The sequence below is a fragment of the Bufo bufo genome, chromosome 4, assembly GCF_905171765.1.
Source record: "Bufo bufo chromosome 4, aBufBuf1.1, whole genome shotgun sequence".
In the NCBI taxonomy this organism is placed as follows: domain Eukaryota; kingdom Metazoa; phylum Chordata; class Amphibia; order Anura; family Bufonidae; genus Bufo; species Bufo bufo.
In genome coordinates this window covers 278,968,700-278,992,889 of record NC_053392.1, presented here as the reverse complement: position 1 = coordinate 278,992,889, position 24,190 = coordinate 278,968,700, and the positions used below count along the sequence as shown (strand labels likewise).

The window sequence follows — 24,190 nt, the reverse complement described above, 5'->3', positions numbered from 1 at the left end:
ATTCATACTGACACACAACATATTTACCTTTGAGGATTCCCTGTACCTGCAGATGAAGGGAACCGCAATAGGGACGAAATTTGCGCCCAGTTTCGCAAACCTTTTTATGGGGCGTTTTGAGGATCAGTTCATCTATGGCTCTGGGTATTGGATTGACAATATTGTCTTCTATCGTAGATACATAGATGACCTGATCCTCATATGGAATGGTGATTATGCCTCGATTTCCTCTTTTTTTGAGGAGATGAGGTCCACGAATTGGGGAATAAATCTGACAGGGACATCAAATCGTGTCAAGATAGAGTACCTTGATTTGGAACTGGAAGCCAGCGGGAGGGCCATCATCACACGAACCTTTTTTAAAAGGGTTGACTGTAATAGCTATTTGGACTATTCCAGCACCCACTATAAGAAATGGAAGGTGAATATTCAGTTTAGTCAGTTCAAAAGAGTCAGACGCAACTGTTCCCTTGATAGGGACTTCATTTGTCAAAGTAAAATCATTCGTGATAGGTTTCTGAAGAAGGGTTATCCCCCAAAGATAGTCGAAGCTGCGTATGAAAGAGCAAAGGGCCTATCCCAAAGTATGTGTCTAACTAAGAGTGAAAAAACACATGTTGACAATGAACGCTTTTGTATGAATTTTCTGACAACGTATGGGAACAATCATGACGCTATTAGAGACGCTTTGTCCAAACATTGGCACATATTAAAAAGGGACCCACACCTGAGGCAAATGCTACCCGGTCAGCCTAGACTGACTTTCAGGAGGGCAGAAACCCTTAAGAGTGTTCTGGCCCCCAGTAGACTTAGACGCTTACCCTCACAGTGTGTGAAGCCGACTGTGAGCAATCTAGTCTCAAGACCCTTGGGGAGCTATAAATGTAATTTATCGAGGTGTTTGTGCTGCTTGACCATTAACACTACATCATCCTTTCGCAGCAAATCTACTGGAGATTCCTTTTCTATAAAAAACCATCTTAGTTGTGGCTCTCAGAATGTCATTTACCTGTTGGAATGCCCATGCGGCCTACAGTATGTAGGTCGCACCATCCAAACCCTACGGAATAGGCTTAACAAGCACAGGTCTAATGTAAAAAAGACATTTTTACAGCACAGTATATCACGCCATGCAACAGAACATCACGATGGGTGCTTTTCCGGGTTTAAGGTCACACCCATCGAACAGGTGAATGACAGCTGTCGGAATACCATTCAGACCCTTCGCAAACGTGAAATGTATTGGATTTTTAAACTCGACTGTCTCAATCCAAACGGTCTGAATGAGGCTTTTGAAATAAACTTTTAGGGTCACATGACTACCGTTACTGATATTATAGATTATTTATTATCAATTTTCGACATCATCAATATTGTTGTTTTAATCATGTTCATAATTATCTATTTATATATAAATTTCGATTTTTATTATCTAATCATTTATTTTTTATTTTTTTTTATTTTTTAGTCTGTAGTGTCTATTATGCACTATTTTTATAGATGTGCATTTGTTTTTTTATATATATATATATATATATACATACATTCATATATCCCATACGTACAGATCTGATATCACCTATTCAATTTTATGGCGTTTGTTTGTGGAATTATTTGTGGGATTAATGAATTTTTTATATATATGTCATATTATAAATCTACATCCAAGATATTTGCTTTTGGATTGCTCCTTTTTTCTGCATTCAAATCATTAATTTGTATCTTGGACTAATTTCATGCATTCATGCATTCATTTATTTATCTATCTATTGTAATGTTTCTGCTAAGGTTTTTTTTTTTTTTTTTGTTTTTTTTTACTTTTTTTTTTTTTACTTTTAGTGAAGTAGGGCGTCCCCTCTCTTCTTTCTGTAGCGCTGCTGATCATATCAAGAAAGCAGCATGACGCAGGACCTTTCAGTATGCCGAGCTTCCTTCTAAGCCGGCTGTTTAGCATCCTGTCTCCCAGCAACAAGCATTGCATCACAAGTCACATGATCGGAACTGCGGTCATGTGACTCTGTGTGATGCTGTTCCTCCTCCCCAGCCATGGGCTACATCTAGAGGCGATGCTTCTTCATGTTAATGTTTTATAAATACATTTATGAATTAGTCTGTAAACTCAAAAGGTTTAGTTTGTTCAGTTGTATACCCATTTGCATTATTTTATGTACCAATGACTTTTGTTTCTGCTTGAGGTAACGCCCACCTCCCCTTTGACCTTGTTTGCATGTGACCATTTTTGTGTATATATATCCAGCATGTTTGTCCACTCTCTATGCAATTTTCTTCACCTGATGAAGGGGACCCTTTCCCCGAAACGCGTTGTGTGATTGCAATAAAACTCTTTAAGATTCACCATCTACCTCTGGTTGGTTCCTTGCGCCGAGAGATGTTCCTTTTCTTCCTGACATTTTTGCAGATGACACTCAACTATGTAATGTAATTGACACGGAAGAAGACAGTACACAGCTACAGATGGATCTGGATAGATTGGAGGCTTGGGCAGAGAAGTGGCAGATGAGGTTTAACACTGACAAATGTAAGGTTATGCACATGGGAAGGAATAATGCAAGTCACCCTTACATACTAAATGGTAAAATACTAGGTAACGCTGACATGGAAAAGGACCTAGAAAGTTAAGTGAACAGCAAACTAAGCTGTAGAAAACAGTGTCAGGAAACTTCGGCCAAGGCCAATAAGATAATGGGTTGCATCAAAAGGGGCATAGATGCCCATGATGAGAACATAGTCCTGCCACTTTACAAATCACTAGTCAGACCACACATGGAGTATTGTGTACAGTCCTGGGCTTTTGTGAACAAGGCAGACATAGCAGAGCTGGAGAGGGTTCAGAGGAGGGCAACTAAAGTAATAAATGGAATGGGCAGACTACAGTACCCTGAAAAATTATAAAAATTAGTGTTATTCACTTTAAAAAAAGACGACTGATGGAAGAGCTAATAACTACAGGGAGTGCAGAATTATTAGGCAAATGAGTATTTTGACCACATCATCCTCTTTATGCATGTTGTCTTACTCCAAGCTGTATAGGCTCGAAAGCCTACTACCAATTAAGCATATTAGGTGATGTGCATCTCTGTAATAAGAAGGGGTGTGGTCTAATGACATCAACACCCTATATTAGGTGTGCATAATTATTAGGCAACTTCCTTTCCTTTGGCAAAATGGGTCAAAAGAAGGACTTGACAGGCTCAGAAAAGTAAAAAATAGTGAGATATCTTGCAGAGGGATGCAGCACTCTTAAAATTGCAAAGCTTCTGAAGCGTGATCATCGAACAATCAAGCGTTTCATTCAAAATAGTCAACAGGGTCGCAAGAAGCGTGTGGAAAAACCAAGGCGCAAAATAACTGCCCATGAACTGAGAAAAGTCAAGCGTGCAGCTGCCAAGATGCCACTTGCCACCAGTTTGGCCATATTTCAGAGCTGCAACATCACTGGAGTGCCCAAAAGCACAAGGTGTGCAATACTCAGAGACATGGCCAAGGTAAGAAAGGCTGAAAGACGACCACCACTGAACAAGACACACAAGCTGAAACGTCAAGACTGGGCCAAGAAATATCTCAAGACTGATTTTTCTAAGGTTTTATGGACTGATGAAATGAGAGTGAGTCTTGATGGGCCAGATGGATGGGCCCGTGGCTGGATTGGTAAAGGGCAGAGAGCTCCAGTCCGACTCAGAAGCCAGCAAGGTGGAGGTGGAGTACTGGTTTGGGCTGGTATCATCAAAGATGAGCTTGTGGGGCCTTTTCGGGTTGAGGATGGAGTCAAGCTCAACTCCCAGTTCTACTGCCAGTTTCTGGAAGACACCTTCTTCAAGCAGTGGTACAGGAAGAAGTCTGCATCCTTCAAGAAAAACATGATTTTCATGCAGGACAATGCTCCATCACACGCGTCCAAGTACTCCACAGCGTGGCTGGCAAGAAAGGGTATAAAAGAAGAAAATCTAATGACATGGCCTCCTTGTTCACCTGATCTGAACCCCATTGAGAACCTGTGGTCCATCATCAAATGTGAGATTTACAAGGAGGGAAAACAGTACACCTCTGTGAACAGTGTCTGGGAGGCTGTGGTTGCTGCTGCACGCAATGTTGATGGTGAACAGATCAAAACACTGACAGAATCCATGGATGGCAGGCTTTTGAGTGTCCTTGCAAAGAAAGGTGGCTATATTGGTCACTGATTTGTTTTTGTTTTGTTTTTGAATGTCAGAAATGTATATTTGTGAATGTTGAGATGTTATATTGGTTTCACTGGTAAAAATAAATAATTGAAATGGGTATATATTTGTTTTTTTGCTAAGTTGCCTAATACTTATGCACAGTAATAGTCACCTGCACACACAGATATCCCCCTAAAATAGCTAAAACTAAAAACAAACTAAAAACTACTTCCAAAAATATTCAGCTTTGATATTAATAAGTTTTTTGGGTTCATTGAGAACATGGTTGTTGTTCAATAATAAAATTAATCCTCAAAAATACAACTTTCCTAATAATTCTGCACTCCCTGTATGTATAAATATATCAGGGGTCAGTACAGAGATCTCTCCCATCATCTATTTATCCCCAGGTCTGTGTCTGTGACAAGGGGACATCCTCTGCGTCTGGAGGAAAGAAGGTTTGTATAGAAGAGGATTATTTGCGGTATAAGCAGTGAGACTATGGAACTCTCTGCCTTAGGAGGTTGTCATGGTGAGTTCACTAAAAGAGTTCAAGAGGGGCCTGGATGTATTTCTGGAGTGTAATAATATTACAGACTATAGCTACTAGAGAGGGGTCATTGATCCAGGGAGTTATTCTGATTTCCTCATTGGAGTCGGGAAGGAGTGTGAAAAATTGGCTTCTACCTCACAGTTTTTTTTTGCCTTCCTCTGGATCAACTTGCAGGATAACAGACTGAACTGGATGGACAGATGTCTTTTTTTGGCCCTATAAACTGTAACTAAACTATGTTACTATTATTATTATTATTATTATTATTATTATTATTTTCATTAATATAAAAAAAAAAAACATGTTAAAAAGATTTTAGGATTAATATGTAGTATTTAGGAAAATTAAGTCAACATTCTGATATCTTTGCATATTCATAAGAGAATTTGTTGTTGATGCTTTAAATTGTGCTCTCATATTCTGCTCATCCAGTAACTCTTTTTGAATCATTTCTAAAAGACTGGAATTTTATTCAAACGTTTGGCAGAAATTCAACAAATTCTAAAACTTTTAATTTTTTGCTTTCCCACCACTTTTGCATCTGTCATTATAGCTCCTGGAATATATTTCAGATATATTTACCATACTCCAAGCAATTTTGGCATATATTTATTGTATTATGTCTCATGATAATCGAGCCATGTATATCATTTATTACATACAATTAAGAACTTATGTTAAAGTGGTTGGCCCCTCCCAGACATTGATAGCATATCACTTGGATGCACCATCAAGGTTAGATAGTTTTGGGTCCCACTGGGTCTCACTCCTATCTCCAGAACAGGGCCCTCAAAGTGAATGGAAACTAACCACGCATGCATAGTCATCTCTCAATTTACTGATATTGGACTGAGGAAAATAGCAGAGCCAGCACCTGCACATACAGTCAAAAAGGGGTTCAACCAGTGAAAATTTATCCCTAATATGCTCTTTCATATACAGATTATTCTAAATCATAAGACAATGCCTCTTTAAAGGGGTATTCCCATCTAAGACATTGATGGCATTTCTCTAGGATATGCCATCAATATTAGTATTGATGGCATATCCTAGAGAAATGCCATCAATGTCTTAGATGGGAATACCCCTTTAAAGAGGCATTGTCTTATGATTTAGAATAATCTGTATATGAAAGAGCATATTAGGGATAAATTTTCACTGGTTGAACCCCTTTTTGACACAACCAGTTATGGCAGCAATATTTTTGTTATTTCATCCTCTTCTCCAGGAGCCATAACTTTTCTATGTTTCCATTGATATAGTCATATAAGGGATTGTTGTTTTTTTTGCAGGATATGTTTTAAATATTTAATGGTAACATTCAATGTTCCATAAATTATATCGCATATAGTGTATGTGGGTTGGAATGGAAAAAAAAACATAATTCCATAATGCCATTACCATTGTTTTTATTTTGTTTTTTTTCCATTCTCACAGTGCAGTAAAAATGACATGTTAAAGAGGACCTTTCACCTGTATAAACTATGTTAACTGAGTATGCTGCCATGTAGAGCGGCGCCCGGGGATCTCACTGCACTTACTATTATCCCCGGGTGCCGCTCTGTTCTCCCATTATAGGCTCCGGTACCTTTGCTTTTTAAGTTATAGTAGGCGGGTCTTCCCTTGTTCTGTGGGCGTCTCCTTCTCCTAGGCTGCAGCGCTGGCCAATCGCAGCGCACAGCTCACAGCCTGGGAGATTTTTTTTCTCCCAGGCTGTGAGCTGTGCGCTGCGATTGGCCAGCCCATACCCATGCATCAAAAAACCTGACAGTATTGCCAAACCCTTATTCTGCAGGACAATACAATACCAAATATATTGTGACAGAACAAGTGGAAAAATTGTGGATGGAGTCAAAATCTGTCCTTGATTTTTAGCTTCATCTATCTGAGACAACCAGGGAATTCATTTAAGGGCTCATGCACACGACCTTTATTGTCTGCAAAACATAGATACCGGGCACATGCATTCCGCATTTGGCAGAATGGAACAGCTGGTCCATAATAAAACAGTCCTATCTTTGCCCGAATGGACATGCAGACATACGGACATGGAATGCACACTGAGTCATCTCCATTTTCTTTTGCGGCCCCATTGAAGTGAATGATTCCACATATGGGTCGCAAAAAAACAGAATGGACAAAAAAATAGGTTTGTGTGCTTGAGGCCTAAAGGAAACAAAGATACTTACCTCATAGGTAAACTCTATAAGAGAAGTGTGAGCCTCTAAGACAACACTCCAGCATGAAGAAAAGAGCACATGCTACGAGCCTATTTGAATACAGACCTATGCATGTCAGATTGTATGGACTGTATTATTTCTGTTGTGTATGTTCTGCCAGGTAGTAGACCTGCACTGTGTCAGCTAGGAGCAATTTATCCTCACCATTCAAGCGTTCATCTAATACACTGCAATACTTCCGTATTGCAGTTTATTGTGCCTGCTAGCATTAGCTTATTAACCCCTTAATCACCAGCCTGTTTTGGGCTTATTGACCAAGTAATTTTTATTTATTTTTTTCATCTTTCAAGAGCTAGAACATTTTTATTTTTCCATATATGCAGCCATATGAGGGCTTGATTTTTTGCTGGACAAGATGGTGCCATTTTTAATGGTGCCATTTTGGTGTATACATAACTTACAAATTAACTTTTATTAACTCTTTCTGGAAGGGTGATAGGAAAAAACAGTAATACTGCCACAAAGTTTTTACATATTAAATTTAGCAACATTCATTTTTTGGCATAAACAACATAAGAACTTTATCCTATGGGTCTGTATGATTACAGCGATACCAAATACATATAGTTTTTTTATGTTTTAATACTTTTGTGCAATAAAAAACTTTTTTTGTATTGCTGCATTCCAAGACCCATAAGTTTCTCATTTTTCTTTCTACGATGTTGTGTGAGGGCTTGATTTTTTGGGGACGTCTTATAGTTTTCACTGGTATCATTTTGGGGCACATAACACTTTTTGATCACTTTTTATTCCTATTTTGTAAATGAATAAGCAAAAATTTGCAATTAGCAATTCCTTTTTCTTTTTTTACTTAGTTCACCCTATGGGACAAATTACGTGATAATTTGCTCAGTGCGGGTTTTTACAGATAAGGCAATACCAAATATGTGGTGGAAAAATTAGATCAGGACCACTTCTCTCAGGATAGAGCCAAGCCCTGGCTCTCTGCTGTATAGAGACCAGTGCAGAAATTATACTGGGCCCCCATAAAAAGGCAGTGGCCCAGTCTACAGCCCCTTAGTTAAAAGGGTATTCCACAGGATAGGGCATAACTATTAGATAGGTGGTGGCCCTACCACTGGGAACCACACCGATCTAAATGTGGTCCCTGTACCTCATGGAGCCCACCAAAATGAATGGAGCGGCTGTATGGGTATTCTGGAGATAGCTGAATATAGTGCTCAGCTATCTCCGAAAACTCTAACAGAAAAGAATGGATTGGCTGTATGCATGAATGACTGGCTGCTCCATTCAGTTTGGGGTGCTCAACAAAGTATGGGGTCTCCATTGTCATGATCAGTAGGGTTCTAATTTTTTGCGACATGGACATGCGGATATATACGGAAATGGAATGCACACAGAGTAACTTCCATTTGTTTGTGTACCCATTGAAATGAATGGTTCTGCAAAAAAAAATGGAAGGGAAAGAAAATACGTTTGGGTGCATAAGCTCTAACATGCAGACAATACCTGTGCACAGAGGTCGCGCTACATTTTTTCTGGAAGAGTAAAAATATTCCTCTTACCATTTTTGAGGAGTATTTTTAGCCGATCAGGAGTACGAAAGTTACAGTAATTCAAATAGTTAATACAAAGGCCTACATAACATTAAGGGGTTGCTATTTATGCAGGGAAACCATTACTAGTACTCTAGAACTGTCTTTCATGCATAAATAGCAAATTTAGACCATTTTAAATTTAGCTCAGGTCACTGTTGCGCTGAGGGGTCGGCACCACTGAGGTCACTGTTGGGTTGAGGGGTCGGCACAACTGAGGTCACAGTTGCTCTGAGAGGGTCGGTACCACTGAGGTCACTGTTGCTCTGAGGGGCCAGTACCACTGAGGTCAATGTTGCTCTGAGGGGGTCAGTAACACTGAAGTAACTGTTGCTCTGAGGGGGTCGGTACCACTGAGGTTACTGTTGAACTGAGAGGGTCGGCACCACTGAGGTCACTGTTGCACTGAGAGGGTCGGCACCACTGAGGTCATTGTTGCTCTGAGGGGGTCGGTACCACTGAGGTCACTGTTGCGCTGAGGGGTCGGCACCACTGAGGTCACTGTTGCTCTGAGGGGGTCAGTACCACTGAGGTCACTGCTGCACTGAGGGGTCGGCACCACTGAGGTCACTGTTGCAGTGATTTTTTGAGGATTAAAGGGTTTGTCCTAAGATCGATATTTATCACGTGTCGTTAAAGAGGACCCCTCACCTCTCCTGATTTAACATAGTAACATAGTATAGTATAAAGTCCGAAAAAAGACATTTGTCCATCCAGTTCGGCCTGTTATCCTGCAAGTTGATCCATAGGAAGGCAAAAAAAAACAACTGTGAGGTACCAGCCAATTCTCTAGTAGCTATAGCCTGTAATATTATTACACTCCAGAAATTCATCCAAGCCCCTCTTGAATTCTTTTATTGTACTCACCATCACCACCTCCTCAGGCAGAGAGTTCCATAGTCTCACTGCTCTTACTGTAAAGAATCCTTTTCTATGTTTGTGTACAAACCTTCTTTCCTCCAGACGCAGAGGGTGTCCCCTCGTCAGTCACAGTCCTGGGGATAAATAGATGATGGGAGAGATCTCTGTACTGCCCTCTGATATACGGTATTTATACATAGTAATTAGATCTCCCCTCAGTCGTCTTTTTTCTAGAGTGAATAACCCTAATGTTGATAATCTTTCAGGGTATTGTAGTTGCCCCATTCCAGTTATTACTTTAGTTGCCCTCCTCTGAACCATCTCCAGCTCTGCTATGTCTGCCGTGTTCACAGGAGCCCAGAACTGTACACAGTACTCCATGTGTGGTCTGACTAGTGATTTGTAAAGTGGTAGGACTATGTTCTCCTCACGGGCATCTATGCCCCTTTTGATGCAACCCATTATCTTATTGGCCTTGGCAGCAGCTGCCTGACACTGTTTTTTACTGATTAGTTTGCTGTTTATTAAAATTCCTAGGTCCTTTTCCATGTCAGTGTTACCGAGTGTTTTACCATTTAGTATGTATGGGTGATTTGCATTATTCCTTCCCATGTGCATAACCTTACATTTGTCAGTGTTAAACCTCATCTGCCACTTCTCTGCCCAAGCCTCCAATCTATCCAGATCCATCTGTAGCTGTATATTGTCCTCTTCAGTGTTAATTACTTTACACAGTTTAGTGTCATCTGCAAAAATTGATCATTTACTGTGCAAGCCTACTACAAGATCATTAATAAATATATTGAAGAGAATAGGGTCCAATACTGAACCCTGAGGTACTCCACTAGTGACAGTGACCCAATCTGAGTGTGTACCATTAATAACCACCCTCTGTTTTCTATCATTGAGCCAGTTACTTACCCACATACAGACGTTTTCTCCCAGTCCGAGCATTCTCATTTTATATACTAACCTTTTATGTGGTACAGTGTCAAATGCTTTGGAGAAGTCCAGATGTACGACATCCATTGATTCACCACTGTCAAGTCTAGATTTTACCTCCTCATAGAAACTGATTAAATTAGTTTGACATGACCGATCCCTCATGAAGCCATGCTGATATGATGTTATTTGCTTGTTTTCATTGAGATCCTCCAAGATAGCATCTCTTAGAAAACCTTCAAACTGTTTACCCACAACAGATGTTAAACTTACCGGCCTATAATTTCCGGGGTCTGTTTTTGCACCCTTTTTGAATATTGGCACCACATTTGCTATGCGCCAATCCTATGGAACACTCCCTGTCAGTATAGAGTCTGTAAATATCAGAAATAAGGGTCTGGTTATGACTTTACTTAATTTTCTTAGGATATGGGGGTGTATGCCATCTGGTCCTGGCAATTTGTCTATTTTAATCTTTTTAAGTTGCTGTTGTACTTCTTACTGGGTCAGACAGGTCACTTTTAATGGGGAATTTACTTTCACATTCTGCATTTCATCTGACAGTTTATTTTCCTCAATGAATACAGTGGAGAAAAAAAATATGTAATAGCTTTGCTTTCTCCTCGTCGCTCTCTGTAACTTCCCCCTCATTGCTCTGTAGGGGGCAGACACCTTCAGATTTATACTTTTTACCATTTATATAATTGAAAAACATTTTAGGGTTAGTTTTGTTCTCTTTGGCAATTAATCTCTCGGTCTCTAGTGTGGCAGCTTTTATTTGTTTTTTACATATTATATTTTTTTCCTTATCGAATTTCGATTTCAACTTAGCACTGCTATATTCCATATTCGTTAATTCTAGCCTAATATGGAATATAGCAGTGCTAAGTTGAAATCGAAATTTGATTATTATAACTTGAATTAATCGAATTGCTATTTCAACTTGGACCTGGTTTACTATGGTTGGCTTGGTAGAATTAGGGAATATGACGAATGTATTCATCATATTCCTCAAAACGAAGATAACAAAGTATTCTCCATCTTCGTTTTAGCTACCTATTCGTCAACTTCGCTAATTCTAGCAATCAAATAGGAAGGTTGACTATAGAGACAGCTGTGTATAATTCGCTATGCGATTATATTACTTTGCTTTTTTTTTATAAATAGAATCTGTAACGGTCACGTCCACACACACACAGGGGGAAGGGTAGTGACCACTGCACTCCACCCTCACCCCTGGCCCTGCCTACTTGCCTCACGAGTCCTGATGACAGGGGACAACTGGACGGCAATCCCTAACTTAGGATATGTGCAGGGAAGACAGACAAGACAAAATACGGAACATGAACGGACCGGGTCAGAACCAAGAGAGCTACGCAGTACAACGGATTAAGCAAAGAATGGTCAGGAGAAGCCGGGGTCAAATACCAGGAGAGTAGCGAAGTACAAGAGGAGTCCTAAGAGAGTAGTCAGGTGGGAGCCGAGGTCACAATACCAGGATGTATGCGCAGTACAGGAGGAGCAGGCAGAGGATCGTCAGGGAACAGGATCAGGTAAATATTCAGTAGTCCAACAAATAGCCAGGAACCTAGAAATTAACAGGCAACCTGTAGCCAGAAGGCTGCCTGTATTTATAGTGGGGAGTGAGGGTCATGTGACGTGGCCAGCATCACATGACCGACAGACCAACCAGTCGAGCACCGAGTGATCAGCTCGGCGCTCAAGGCAGACTAGGAGCAGGGAGCCACCCAGCTAGTAAAGCCGCCCTGGGAATGAGGTCAAACACAGAACCTCATTCCAAAAGCTAAGCAACAGTTCTGCGGGCCATGGGGGACCGAGTGCACCTTCGGAACCCCGTGACAGAATCATTATAATAATCAAGTATTTAACTATTCCATTTTTTTTTTTAAAAAGCAAAGTAATATAATCGCATAGCGAATTAAACTTAGCTGTCTCTATAGTCAACTTTCCTATTTGATTGCTAGAATTAGCGAAGTTGACGAATATGGAGCTAAAACGAAGATGGAGAATACTTCGTTATCTTCGTTTTGAGGAATATGACGAATACATTCGTCATATTCGCTAATTCTACCAAGCCAACCATAGTAAACCAGGTCCAAGTTAAAATAGCAATGCGATTAATTCAAGTTATAATAATCGAATTTCGATTTCAACTTAGCACTGCTATTTTCCATATTAGGCTAGAATTAACGAATATGGAATATAGCAGTGCTAAGTTGAAATCGAAATTCGATTATTATAACTTGAATTAATCGAATTGCGATTTCAACGTAATTCTCAAATCCGACAGTACATTCTAGTATGGAGACGTTCCCATGGTGATGGGGACGCTCCATGAGCACGGAAGTCGTCAGAAGCGGCAACGGGCACTGACGGGAGCAACCAGGAAGCCAGGAATCCTAAGGACAGGTAAGAACTACTTTTGGGAAATGGGAAAGAAAAAAATATAACAATAAAAAAAAAAAAAAAAAATATTAAAAATATCGAATTTATAGGACTATATTCAAAATATTTGCGAATTAGCAAAGTGCCGATATTCTCAAAAAAAATTTGATATTCGAATATTCGCGCTCAACACTAATTCCTATTAGTAATTTATTATTATTTTTGCCTCCATGTATTTCAACCCACAGTGACTCCACATGTTCATGTCCCTCACTTATATCTTGTCGGACTGTGGGCTTTAGACAGGACTTTACATAAAGGCAGACCCCTCTCCGGTTTTGACGATCCTGTCTAAACAGACTGTAACCTTGTACATTGACTGCCCAGTCATAGTTATCATCCAGCCATGTCTCAGTTATACCCACTATGTCATAGTCCTCCTCACACATCAGTATACACATTAGTATACATACAATTAAGAGGTTTATGTATATTTTTCTACCCTACACTTTTCCTTCTGAACTGTTCTAGTCCCTCCTTCCATTCCTCCCCCAGTCCCACTACTTTGCCCCCGGTCTCTATCTGCACTAACTTCCCATCCTATAACGTAATTACCCTCCCCCCAGTCCCTAGTTTAAACACTCTACCAACCTTCTAGCCATCTTCTCCCCCAACACAGCTGCCCCTTCCCCGTTAAGGTGCAGACCATACCTACGATAGAGCTTGCAGCCGAGAGAGAAGTCGGCCCAGTTCTCCAGGAACCCAAACCTGTCCTTTCTACACCAGTTCTTGAGCCACTTGTTAACCTCCCTAATCTCCCGCTGCCTTACTTGTGTGGCCCGCTGTTTTGGTTACTACTTGCACCCCCCCCCCATGTAATAACAATCCTGGAGCATCTATTCTTATGACCTTATGTTGCACAATCCCTCTGTTATTCTTGTTATTAGTTATGAATGACTTGCTGGCAGTTTGCAGTGAAGGTCCAGATGGGGGTGTTCCTGCACAGCCTGACATTATTCAATCAGTGCTGTTAACTGGTAACATCCAGCTGGACCTTTATTGCAGACTACTAGCAATTCGTTCATAAGTTCTAGTAGGAATAATAGAGATATGGTACAATATAGAGTCACAAGAATTGACTCCCCAGAATTGTTATTGCATGGGAAATGCAGGTCGCTACTAAAACAGACATGTCCCCTTCAAGTACATGATCGCTGGGGGCCCCACCTTGGTTACCATGTTCTAGTGTTCTGTGGGTCAAGTATGGATAGGTAAATAGTGTTGATCTTGGGACTACTTGGGACTACTAGTGAAGACAGTCCCTTAGACCTTCTATTGAGGCTGTCTTCAGTACCGCGCTCAGCAGGGAGGAGAGACAGGGCTCGGCTGAGCGCTTCAGACTCATCACTAAGTAAAATCAAGGTGCTCAGATCCCCACTAAATTTCACAGATGCCCACTTACCCCACCAGTGAGGATCGCGTGCCTCCTTCCTCCCTTCAGAGCGATGTGCCAGAAGCTCTGGGAGCCCGCTCAAACTGACCAATAACAAAGCTTCTTACTGTAAGGAGCCTTGTTATCGGTTGTTTCAGGCAGCAGCAGCATCGCTCACTGCGCTGATGAATGGCAGGGAGAAGTCTAAGGCGTATCGGTACACCTTAGACTTTTTCCAGGGAGTAAAATGACCTGAACAGGCATCTATGATGCTTGTACAGGCGTTATTGTGACCTCTGCCTGTGCATCACTAAAGGTGTATACAAACTTGCTCAGCTTTGCTTCCAGAGAAATCAGTTTCTGTACTAAACATTTCTGAGCTGTAGAAATGTTTTAGTGAGTGGAGGTCATTTACTATTGGCCAGCATTTCACAAGGTAGGCTTAGTTAAAACCTTGCTGGAGGAAGATCCAACCAATGGAGCACATGCTATTAAATGAGTGGCCACAGAGGTCCCACCCATGTCCTGCCTCCTCCTGGTCATGTCCTGCGTGCTTTTTGAAGTTGGCAAGGGTTTCAGAGAAAGCTAAAAAGTTGCAGTTTGTCAGAAAAAAGCACTTGTGACAAAATCTGTGCATTTTCTATGCCAGAAACTGGAGTAGAGGCATAATAAATGTCCCCCAGTGACTAAAAATTAAGAGGTTCCATTTAAAATGTTTTGACGAACATGTGCATAATACCTGTGCAGCTGTATGAGTAGTATATGTTTATGTACAAAGCTTTAAGGAAAATTGTCTGCAGTGTAGACAAATGTTTTTCGAAGTAACTTTTTGGCATAGGTTTGGTTAATGATAGCCTATTGGTGAGTAAGATCGGGAAAATTTATTGCAATAAACAATAAATGTGGAGTCTATGCAAGGTGTGAACCTAGCTTTACAAACTGCCAGGATTGCTTTGCTCATGGCATTGCTGGAGCTTTTAGTCTCCAGCTGATTTCATGTATTTTTTCCTTTCCATGCCCAGACATAAAATAAAAATACAAAGCAGGAAATAAAACAAAGTCTTGCATAAATCTACATGTCCATGTTCAGTCACCATCACTGATACTTTATTATCACTATTGCTTAATATAAACTGCATATCGGTGTATGACAACAGATGAATTTGCACGGATTTATATACACCATATCCACATACCTTATTTGGAAAGCAGTAACATTTATCTTCAGACAGCGAATCTGTGTTCTGGGCGGAATGTAACTTGCTAACAGATGAAGGAACAGAGGACTGCAGGTTTCCTTGGTTATCACACTAAAAAATATAGAAACATATATCCTAGGTTACTTAAATGAAATGCTAAATAAAAATAATTTGCAGCGATATCAATGCATTTTCTTATAGTTAGCGTCAGGACATATTTAAAATGAATTAATTTTAAATAAAGGATTTCATGAACTTCAAAGATGAATGTACAAGAATTATGCGTGCCATTGAAGTGACTTAGTTCTCCTACTGCCAAATCAAATATTGATTAATAACATGCTTTGACATGTGTGTGGAGAGAGATTTGAAAATCTCTCAAAATGGTGCTTAGAGCTATTATAATTTCCCATCATCCATAAAGCATGAATTGAATGCCTTGCAGGAAAGCAAATTTTCCCAAATTTTGGAATCATGAAGAACTACTCCACTCCATTCGATAGATGTCAGTCCAGCAACGTTCTTACAGGATAATGCTCCAGCAGCAGTCATGCGGCATCAGCAGCTGCAGTACAGCATGGAACATGATGAACAGGCAGACAGCGACAGTTGCATAATTGGACAGGCAATAAATTGCCTGCTTGGGTGTGACGACAACACCTGTTGCACTGATAACCCTCTTTGTGATGACACTGGAGGCTCGAAAACACAGTTATGCTTTAATGGGGACATATCCCTGTCCCTGTTTATACACACACACAGACACACACACACACATGTTAATGTAAAAAAAAACAGTGGCTTGTGTTAATGTGGGCATAATGCCTGCCCATCTTTATACACACACGTGTAGAGTTGAGCGGACACCTGGATGTTCCGGTTCGATGGGTTCAGCCAAACTTGAGAAAAAAGTTCGAGTTCGGGACCCGAACTTGACCCCGAACCCGAACCCCATTGAAGTCAATGGGGACCCAAACTTTTGAGCACTAAAATGGCTGTAAAATGTAATAGAAAGGGCTAGAGGGCTGCAAATGGCATCAAAATGTGGTTAAGAGCATGGCAAGTGCTCTGCAAACAAATGTGGATAGGGAAATGACTTTAAATAACATAAAATAGGTAAAAATAAAAAATAATAATCTTGATCTAGGAGGATGAGGTCCATATGGAGTAGGAGGTTGAGGAGGCGGTGGATGTGGCGGTGTAGGTGGAATCGGCGGTGGAGAAGAAGGAGGTAGCCTACACTGCTTTTTGGTTTTAAATTTTATTTTTAAAATTAGGGTACACCCCAAAACATAATATAACCTGTGATAACCTCCTCCAGTCATGCTAAACACACGTTCAGACAACACACTGGCTGCAGGGAAGGCCAGCACCTCCAAGGGGTAAAGGGCAAGCTGAGGCCATGTGCCCAATTTGGAGACCCAGAAGTTGCAGGGGCTGACCCCTGTCAGTTAGTTCGTGTAGGCGTGTGCACACTTACTGCCCCACCATGTCGCACGTCCCCGTGATGTTCACGATCCAATTTGATATCTGCTCTATCAACTTTCGATGTACTTTTATGCGCCTACCATAGTGATCACGGGTGGCGGGGAATCAGGGTTCCAGGCCAGAGAGGGAGCGTGAGAAAGAGAGACCACATCCAAGGGAGACTTCATTTTTTAAAATTTTAAAATTATAGAGTTGAAATATGGGAGAAATTATTAAAGTGTAAAAGTGTGACAACTTTTCAAAGTTTATGCATTGAATGAAAGGATGTGGCGCACATTAGTTACTGAATAATATATTCAATTTTATTCCCTGTCACCTATGCATAACAGGTGTTTATTCACGTCTAAAATTGTATAATGTCAACCCAAGAATGTAACAGAAAAATTATTGAAATTTATTAAGCTGTCAACTAGGGAGAGGAGGGGTATGTTACACCCAAAAATTTGTGAATTTCACCCAAAAATTTTACTGACATTTATTTTTATTTTTTAAACCTGTCTACTAGGTATAGCAGTGGTACATCACACCCAAAAATTGGTGAATTTCACCAGAATATATAACTGCCAATTTTTTTTGTTTGTATAACCACCTCCAGACCACCTAACGCAGGATCGCGTTCCGGAGGCGGCAGTTCTGCGCAAAGTCACGCATATATGCGTCATCTCGCGAGACGCGAGATTTCCTGTGAACGCTGGCAGGTTGGAGATGCGATTTTTTTAACCCCTAACAGGTATATTAGATGCTGTTTTGATAACAGCGTCTAATATACCTGCTACCTGGTCCTCTGGTGGTCCCTTTTGTTTGGATCGACCACCAGAGGACACAGGTAGCTCAGTAATATGTAGCACCAAACACCACTACACTACACCCCCCCTGTCACTTATTAACCCCTTATTAACCCCTGATCACACCTGATCACCCCATATAGACTCCCTGATCATCCCCCTTTCATTGATCACCCCCCCTGTCATTGATCACCCCCTTGTAAGGCTCCATTCAGACGTCCGTATGATTTTTACGGATCCACTGATACATGGATCGCATCCGCAAAACACATATGGACGTCTGAATGGAGCCTTACAGGGGGGTGATCAATGACAGGGGGTCATCACCCCATATAGACTCCCTGATCACCCCCCTGTCATTTATCACCCCCCTGTCATTGATCACTCCCCTGTAAGGCTCCATTCAGACGTCCGTATGTTTTTTACGGATCCACGGATACATGGATCAGATCCGCAAAACACATACAGACGTCTGAATGGAGCCTTACAGGGGGGTGATCACCCCATATAGACTCCCTGATCACCCCCCTGTCATTGATCACCCCCCTGTCATTGATCACCCCCCTGTCATTAATCACCCCCCTGTAAGGCTGCATTCAGATGTCTGTATGTTTTTTTACGGATCCACGGATACATGGATCGGATCCGCAAAACACATACGGACATCTGAATGGAGCCTTATAGGGGGGTGATCAATGACAGGGGGGTGATCACCCCATATAGACTCCCTGATCACCCCCCTGTCATTGATCACCCCCCTGTAAGGCTGCATTCAGATGTCCGTATGTTTTTTATAGATCCACGGATACATGGATCGGATCCGCAAAACACATACGGACATCTGAATGGAGCCTTATAGGGGGGTGATCAATGACAGGGGGGTGATCACCCCATATAGACTCCCTGATCACCCCCTTGTCATTGAACACCCCCCTGTCATTGATCACCCCCCTGTAAGGCTGCATTCAGATGTCCGTATATTTTTTACGGATCCACGGATACATGGATCGGATCCGCAAAACACATACGGACATCTGAATGGAGCCTTACAGGGGGGTGATCAATGACAGGGGGTGATCACCCCATATAGACTCCCTGATCACCCCCCTGTCATTGATCACCCCCCTGTCATTGATCACTCCCCTGTAAGGCTCCATTCAGACGTCCGTATGTTTTTTACGGATCCACGTATACATGGATCGGATCCGCAAAACACATACAGACGTCTGAATGGAGCCTTACAGGGGGGTGATCACCCCATATAGATTTCCTGATCACCCCCCTGTCATTGATCACCCCCCTGTAAGGCTGCATTCAGATGCCCGTATGTTTTTTACGGATCCACGGATACATGGATCGGATCCGCAAAACACATACGGACATCTGAATGGAGCCTTATAGGGGGGTGTCTTTTTTTTAAACAAAGTTGGCATTTGACCGAGATATTTATCTCACCCAGCATGGGTATATGTAAAATGACACCCCAAAACACATTGCCCAACTTCTCCTGAGTACGGCAATACCAGATGTGTGACACTTTTTTGCAGCCTAGGTGGGCAAATTGGCCGACATTCCAAAGAGCACCTTTCGGATTTCACCGGCCATTTTTTACAGATTTTGATTTCAAACTACTTCTCACGCATTCGGGCCCCTAAAATGCCAGGGCAGTATAACTACCCCACAAGTGACCCCATTTTGAAAAGAAGACACCCCCAGGTATTTCGTGATGGGCATAGTGAGTTCATGGAAGTTTTTATTTTTTGTCACAAGTTAGTGGAATATGAGACTTTGTAAGAAAAAAAAAAATCATCATTTTCCGCTAACTTGTGACAAAAAATAAAAAATTCTAGGAACTCGCCATGCCCCTCACGGAATACCTTAGGGTGTCTACTTTCCGAAATGGGGTCATTTGTGGGGTGTTTGTACTGTCTGGCCATTGTAGAACCTCAGGAAACATGACAGGTGCTCAGAAAGTCAGAGCTGCGTCAAAAAGCGGAAATTCACATTTTTGTACCATAGTTTGTAAACGCTATAACTTTTACCCAAACCATTTTTTTTTTACCCAAACATTTTTTTTTTATCAAAGACATGTAGAAAAATAAATTTAGATAGAAATTTATATATGGATGTCGTTTTTTTTGCAAAATTTTACAACTGAAAGTGAAAAATGTCATTTTTTTGCAAAAAAAATCGTTAAATTTCGATTAATAACAAAAAAAGTAAAAATGCCAGCAGCAATGAAATACCACCAAATGAAAGCTCTATTAGTGAGAAGAAAAGGAGGTAAAATTCATTTGGGTGGTAAGTTGCATGACCGAGCAATAAATGGTGAAAATAGTGTAGTGCAGAAGTGTAAAAAGTGGCCTGGTCATTAAGGGTGTTCAAGCTAGGGGGGCTGAAGTGGTTAACCTGTCTACTTGGTATAACAGTGGTACTATACACCCAAAAATGTGTTAATTTCACCAGAAAATTTAAATGACAATTATAATTTTTTAACCGGCCTACTAGGTATAGCAGTGGTACTATACACCCAAAAATTGGTGAATTTCACCTGAAAATGTAAATGACAATTTATTTTTATTTTTAACCGGCCTACTAGGTATAGCAGTGGTACTATACACCCAAAAATTGGTTAATTTCACCCGAAAATGTTAATGACAATTATTTTATTTTTTTAACCGGCATACTAGGTATAGCAGTGGTACTATACACCCAATAATTGGTGAATTTCACCCGAAAATGTAAATGACAAAGTAGTGAAATGATGTAAAATAAAATACGTACAAATAAAATAAAATAAATTTTGATTAATGAGTTGGAGTTCCATATGGAGTAGGAGTTTGAGGAGGCGGTGGACGTAGTGGTGTAGGTGGAAGCGGCGGTGGAGGAGGACGAGGGAGCCAACACAGGCTTTTGGTTTTAATTGAATTTTTTTAAATTAGGGTACACTCTAACCCCTTAAGGACTTAGGGTGTACTGGTACGCCCTGTTTCCCGAGTCCTTAAGGACCCAGGGCGTACCGTTACGTCCTGTGTAGTTTTGATCACTGCCGCACGGCCGGCAGTGATCGGAACAGGGTGCCTGTTGAAATCATTCAGCAGGCACCCTGTGACAATGCCTAGGGGGGTCCTGTGACCCCCCGCATTGCCGATCGTTACAAACCGCAGGTCAATTCAGACCTGCGGTTTTTAGCGCTTATGCAAGTTTCTGATCCCTGCGGTCCGTGACCGCAGGGATCAGAAACTTCAAAGTGCCTGTACTTTTTAAAGTTAACCCCCCCATGCAGCCCTCTGTGTTTTTGTACCTGCGGGCGCAGCGGGGGGGAGGATTGCGGGCAGTGCGGGAGGCGGGTGGGAGGCGTGCGGCAGTGTGGGGGGCGGTTGCGCGATCTTCCGCCCGCCCCCAGTTTATTTTCAGGATGGCCGAGCGGTTGAATCAGAGTGTCTACTCATTGCTGACACTCCGATTCAAACGGAAGACATGTGTGCAGATGTCCGCCGTTTTAACACCTTCCATGCCACGGTCCGTAGGGACCACTGTATGGAAGAGGTGAAGAGGGAGGGAGCTCCCTCCCTCTCCCATCGGGGGGCTGCTGTGCCTTTGCAGCCCCCGAACAGGATGGGGTGACAGAGGGAGGGAGCCCTCCTCCCTCCCCTTCCCCGTCTGCTCAGTTGTGGCAGACGGGGAAGGTTCCCATGGCAACAGGATGCCTTCTCAGGCATCCTGCTGTCCATGGTGCTGAACAGATCTGTTAAGTGTGAGTGAAATACAGTGTGAGTGAAATACAGTGCAGTACACTATATAGTGTACTGTACTGTATTATACAGACATCAGACCCACTGGATTTTCAAGAACCAAGTAAATCTGGGTAAAACAAAAAAAAATTAAAAGTAAAAAAGTAAAAAAGAAAAAAAATTTTTTTATCCCTGATTAAATTTTTTTTTTAAAATTCCCTACACATGTTATATATCACCGCGTCCATAATGACCCGGTCATGTAACATTTTACGCACGGTGAACACCATAAAAAATAAAAAATAAAAACAATAATGAAATTGAAATTTTGCTCACCTTACTTCCAAAAAAAGGTAATAAAAGTGATCAAAAAAGTCGTATGTACGCCAAAATAGTACCATTCAAACCGTCGTCTCATCCCGCAAAAAATGAGACCCTACCTAAGACAATCGCCCAAAAACTGAAAAAACTATGGCTCTCAGAATATGGAGACACTAAAACATGATTTTTTTTTTTTGTTTCAAAAATTATATTATGTAAAACTTACATAAATAAAAAAAAGTATACATATTAGGTATCGCCGCGTCCATATCGACTAGCTCTATAAAAATATCACATGACCTAACCCCTCAGATGAACACCGTAAAAATAAAAAATAAAAACTGCTAAATAAACCATTTTTTATCACCTTACATCACAAAAAGTGTAATAGCAAGCGATCAAAAAGTCACACGCACCCCAAAATAGTGCCAATAAAACCGTCATCTCATCCTGCAAAAATCATACCCTACCCAAGGTAATCTCCCAAAAACTGAAAAATTTATGGCTCTCAGACTATGGAAACACTAAAACATGATTTTTTTTGCTTCAAAAATGAAATCATTGTGTAAAACTTACATAAATAAAAAAAAGTATACATGTTAGGTATCGCCGCATCCGTGACAACCTGGTCTATAAAAATATCACATGATCTAACCTGTCAGATGTATGTTGTAAATAACAAAAAATAAAAACGGTGCCAAAACAGCTATTTCTTGTTATCTTGCCTCACAAAAAGTGTAATATAGAGCACCCAAAAATCATATGTACCCTAAACTAGTACCAACAATACTGCCACCCTATCCCGTAGTTTCTAAAATGGGGCCACTTTTTTTGAGTTTCTACTCTAAGGGTGCATCAGGGGGGCTTCAAATCGGACATGGTGTCAAAAAAACCAGTCCAGCAAAATCTGCCTTCCAAAAACCGTATGGCATTCCTTTCCTTCTGCGCCCTGCCGTGTGCCGGTACAGCTGTTTACGACCACATATGGGGTGTTTCTGTAAACTACAGAATCAGGGCAATAAATATGGAGTTTGGTTAGGCTGTTAACCCTTGATTTGTAACTGGAAAAAAATTATAAAAGTAGAAAATCTGGCAAATTCTGCGAAATTTTGAAATTGTACCTCTATTTTCCATTAATTCTTGTGGAACACCTAAAGGGTTAACGACATTTTTAAAATCAGTTTTGAATACCTTGAGGGGTGTAGTTTCTAGAATGGGGTCATTTTTGGGTGGTTTCTATTATGTAAGCCTCGCAAAGTGACTTCAGACCTGAACTGGTCCCTAAAAATTGGGTTTTTGAAAATTTCTTAAGGTGAAATAGGGCTGAGTCCTTAAAGAGGACCTTTCACCTGGAAAAACATTGTGAACGAAGTATGCTGACATGGAGAGCGGCGCCCGGGATCTCACTGCACTTACTATTACCCCTGGGCGCCGCTCCGTTCTCCCGCTATGTCCTCCGGTATCTTCTCTCAGTAAGTTATAGTAGGCGGTGTCTGCCCTTGTCCTGTGGGCATCTCCTTCTCCTAGGCTGTAGCGCTGGCCAATCACAGAGCACAGCTCACAGCCTGGGAGTTTTTTTTCTCCCAGGCTGTGAGCTCTGCGCTGCGATTGGCCAGCGCTACAGCCTAGGAGAAGGAGACGCCCACAGGACAAGGGCAGACACCGCCTACTATAACTTACTGAGAGAAGATACCGGAGGGCATAACGGGAGAACGGAGCGGCGCCCGGGGATAATAGTAAGTGCAGTGAGATCCCCGGGCGCCGCTCTACATGTCAGCATACTTCGTTCACAATGTTTTTCCAGGTGAAAGGTCTTCTTTAAGGGGCTAAAAGAGTGTGAAATATCCAAGATACAAGAATGAGCAATTGCGCTGCAGTATAACAATGGCTGGTTAGTGCCGGTATACATGTCTATTCTGCACAAGGTACGGACAAGTCCTGAGGGATCCATGCCTGGTTCATTTTAATAAACGTGAGCTTGTCCACATTGGCTGTGGACAGGCGGCTGCACTTGTCTGTGATGACGCCCCCTGCCATGCTAAACACACGTTCAGATAATACACTGGCTGCAGGGCAGGCCAGCACCTCCAAAGCGTAAAGGGCAAGTTCAGGCCATGTGCCCAATTTGGAGACCCAGAAGTTGAAGGGGGCAGACCCGTCATTCAGTACGTGTAGGCGTGTGCACACATACTGCTCCACCATGTTGGTGAAATGCTGCCTCCTGCTAAGACGTTCCATATCAGCTGGTGGTGCTGGTTGTTGTGGCGTGCTGATAAAGCTTTTCCACATTTCGGCCATGATAACCCTGCCTTCTGAGGTGCTGGCGGTGCCCCAGCTGCGTGGGCGACCTCTTCCTCGTCCTCTGCCTTCGCCTTGTGCCTCCACTGTGCCCCCGCTGTCAGGTGGGAATGCTACCAGCAGCGCGTCTACCAGCGTGCGCTTGTACTCACGCATCTTACGACCACGCTCAAGTGATGGAATTAAGGATGATA

General features: G+C 41.6%; 1 protein-coding gene across 1 annotated transcript in view; it reads right to left on the bottom strand.

Moving 5' to 3' along the window:
• LOC120998111 (collagen alpha-1(XIX) chain-like) overlaps positions 1–24,190 on the bottom strand; it is an 861,475-nt gene that overhangs the window by 476,313 nt on the left and 360,972 nt on the right. Inside the window, exon 8 of the mRNA XM_040428630.1 lies at positions 15,368–15,481. Within this exon, the coding sequence (XP_040284564.1) occupies positions 15,368–15,481 (114 nt within the window). The remainder of the gene's footprint in view (positions 1–15,367; positions 15,482–24,190) is intronic.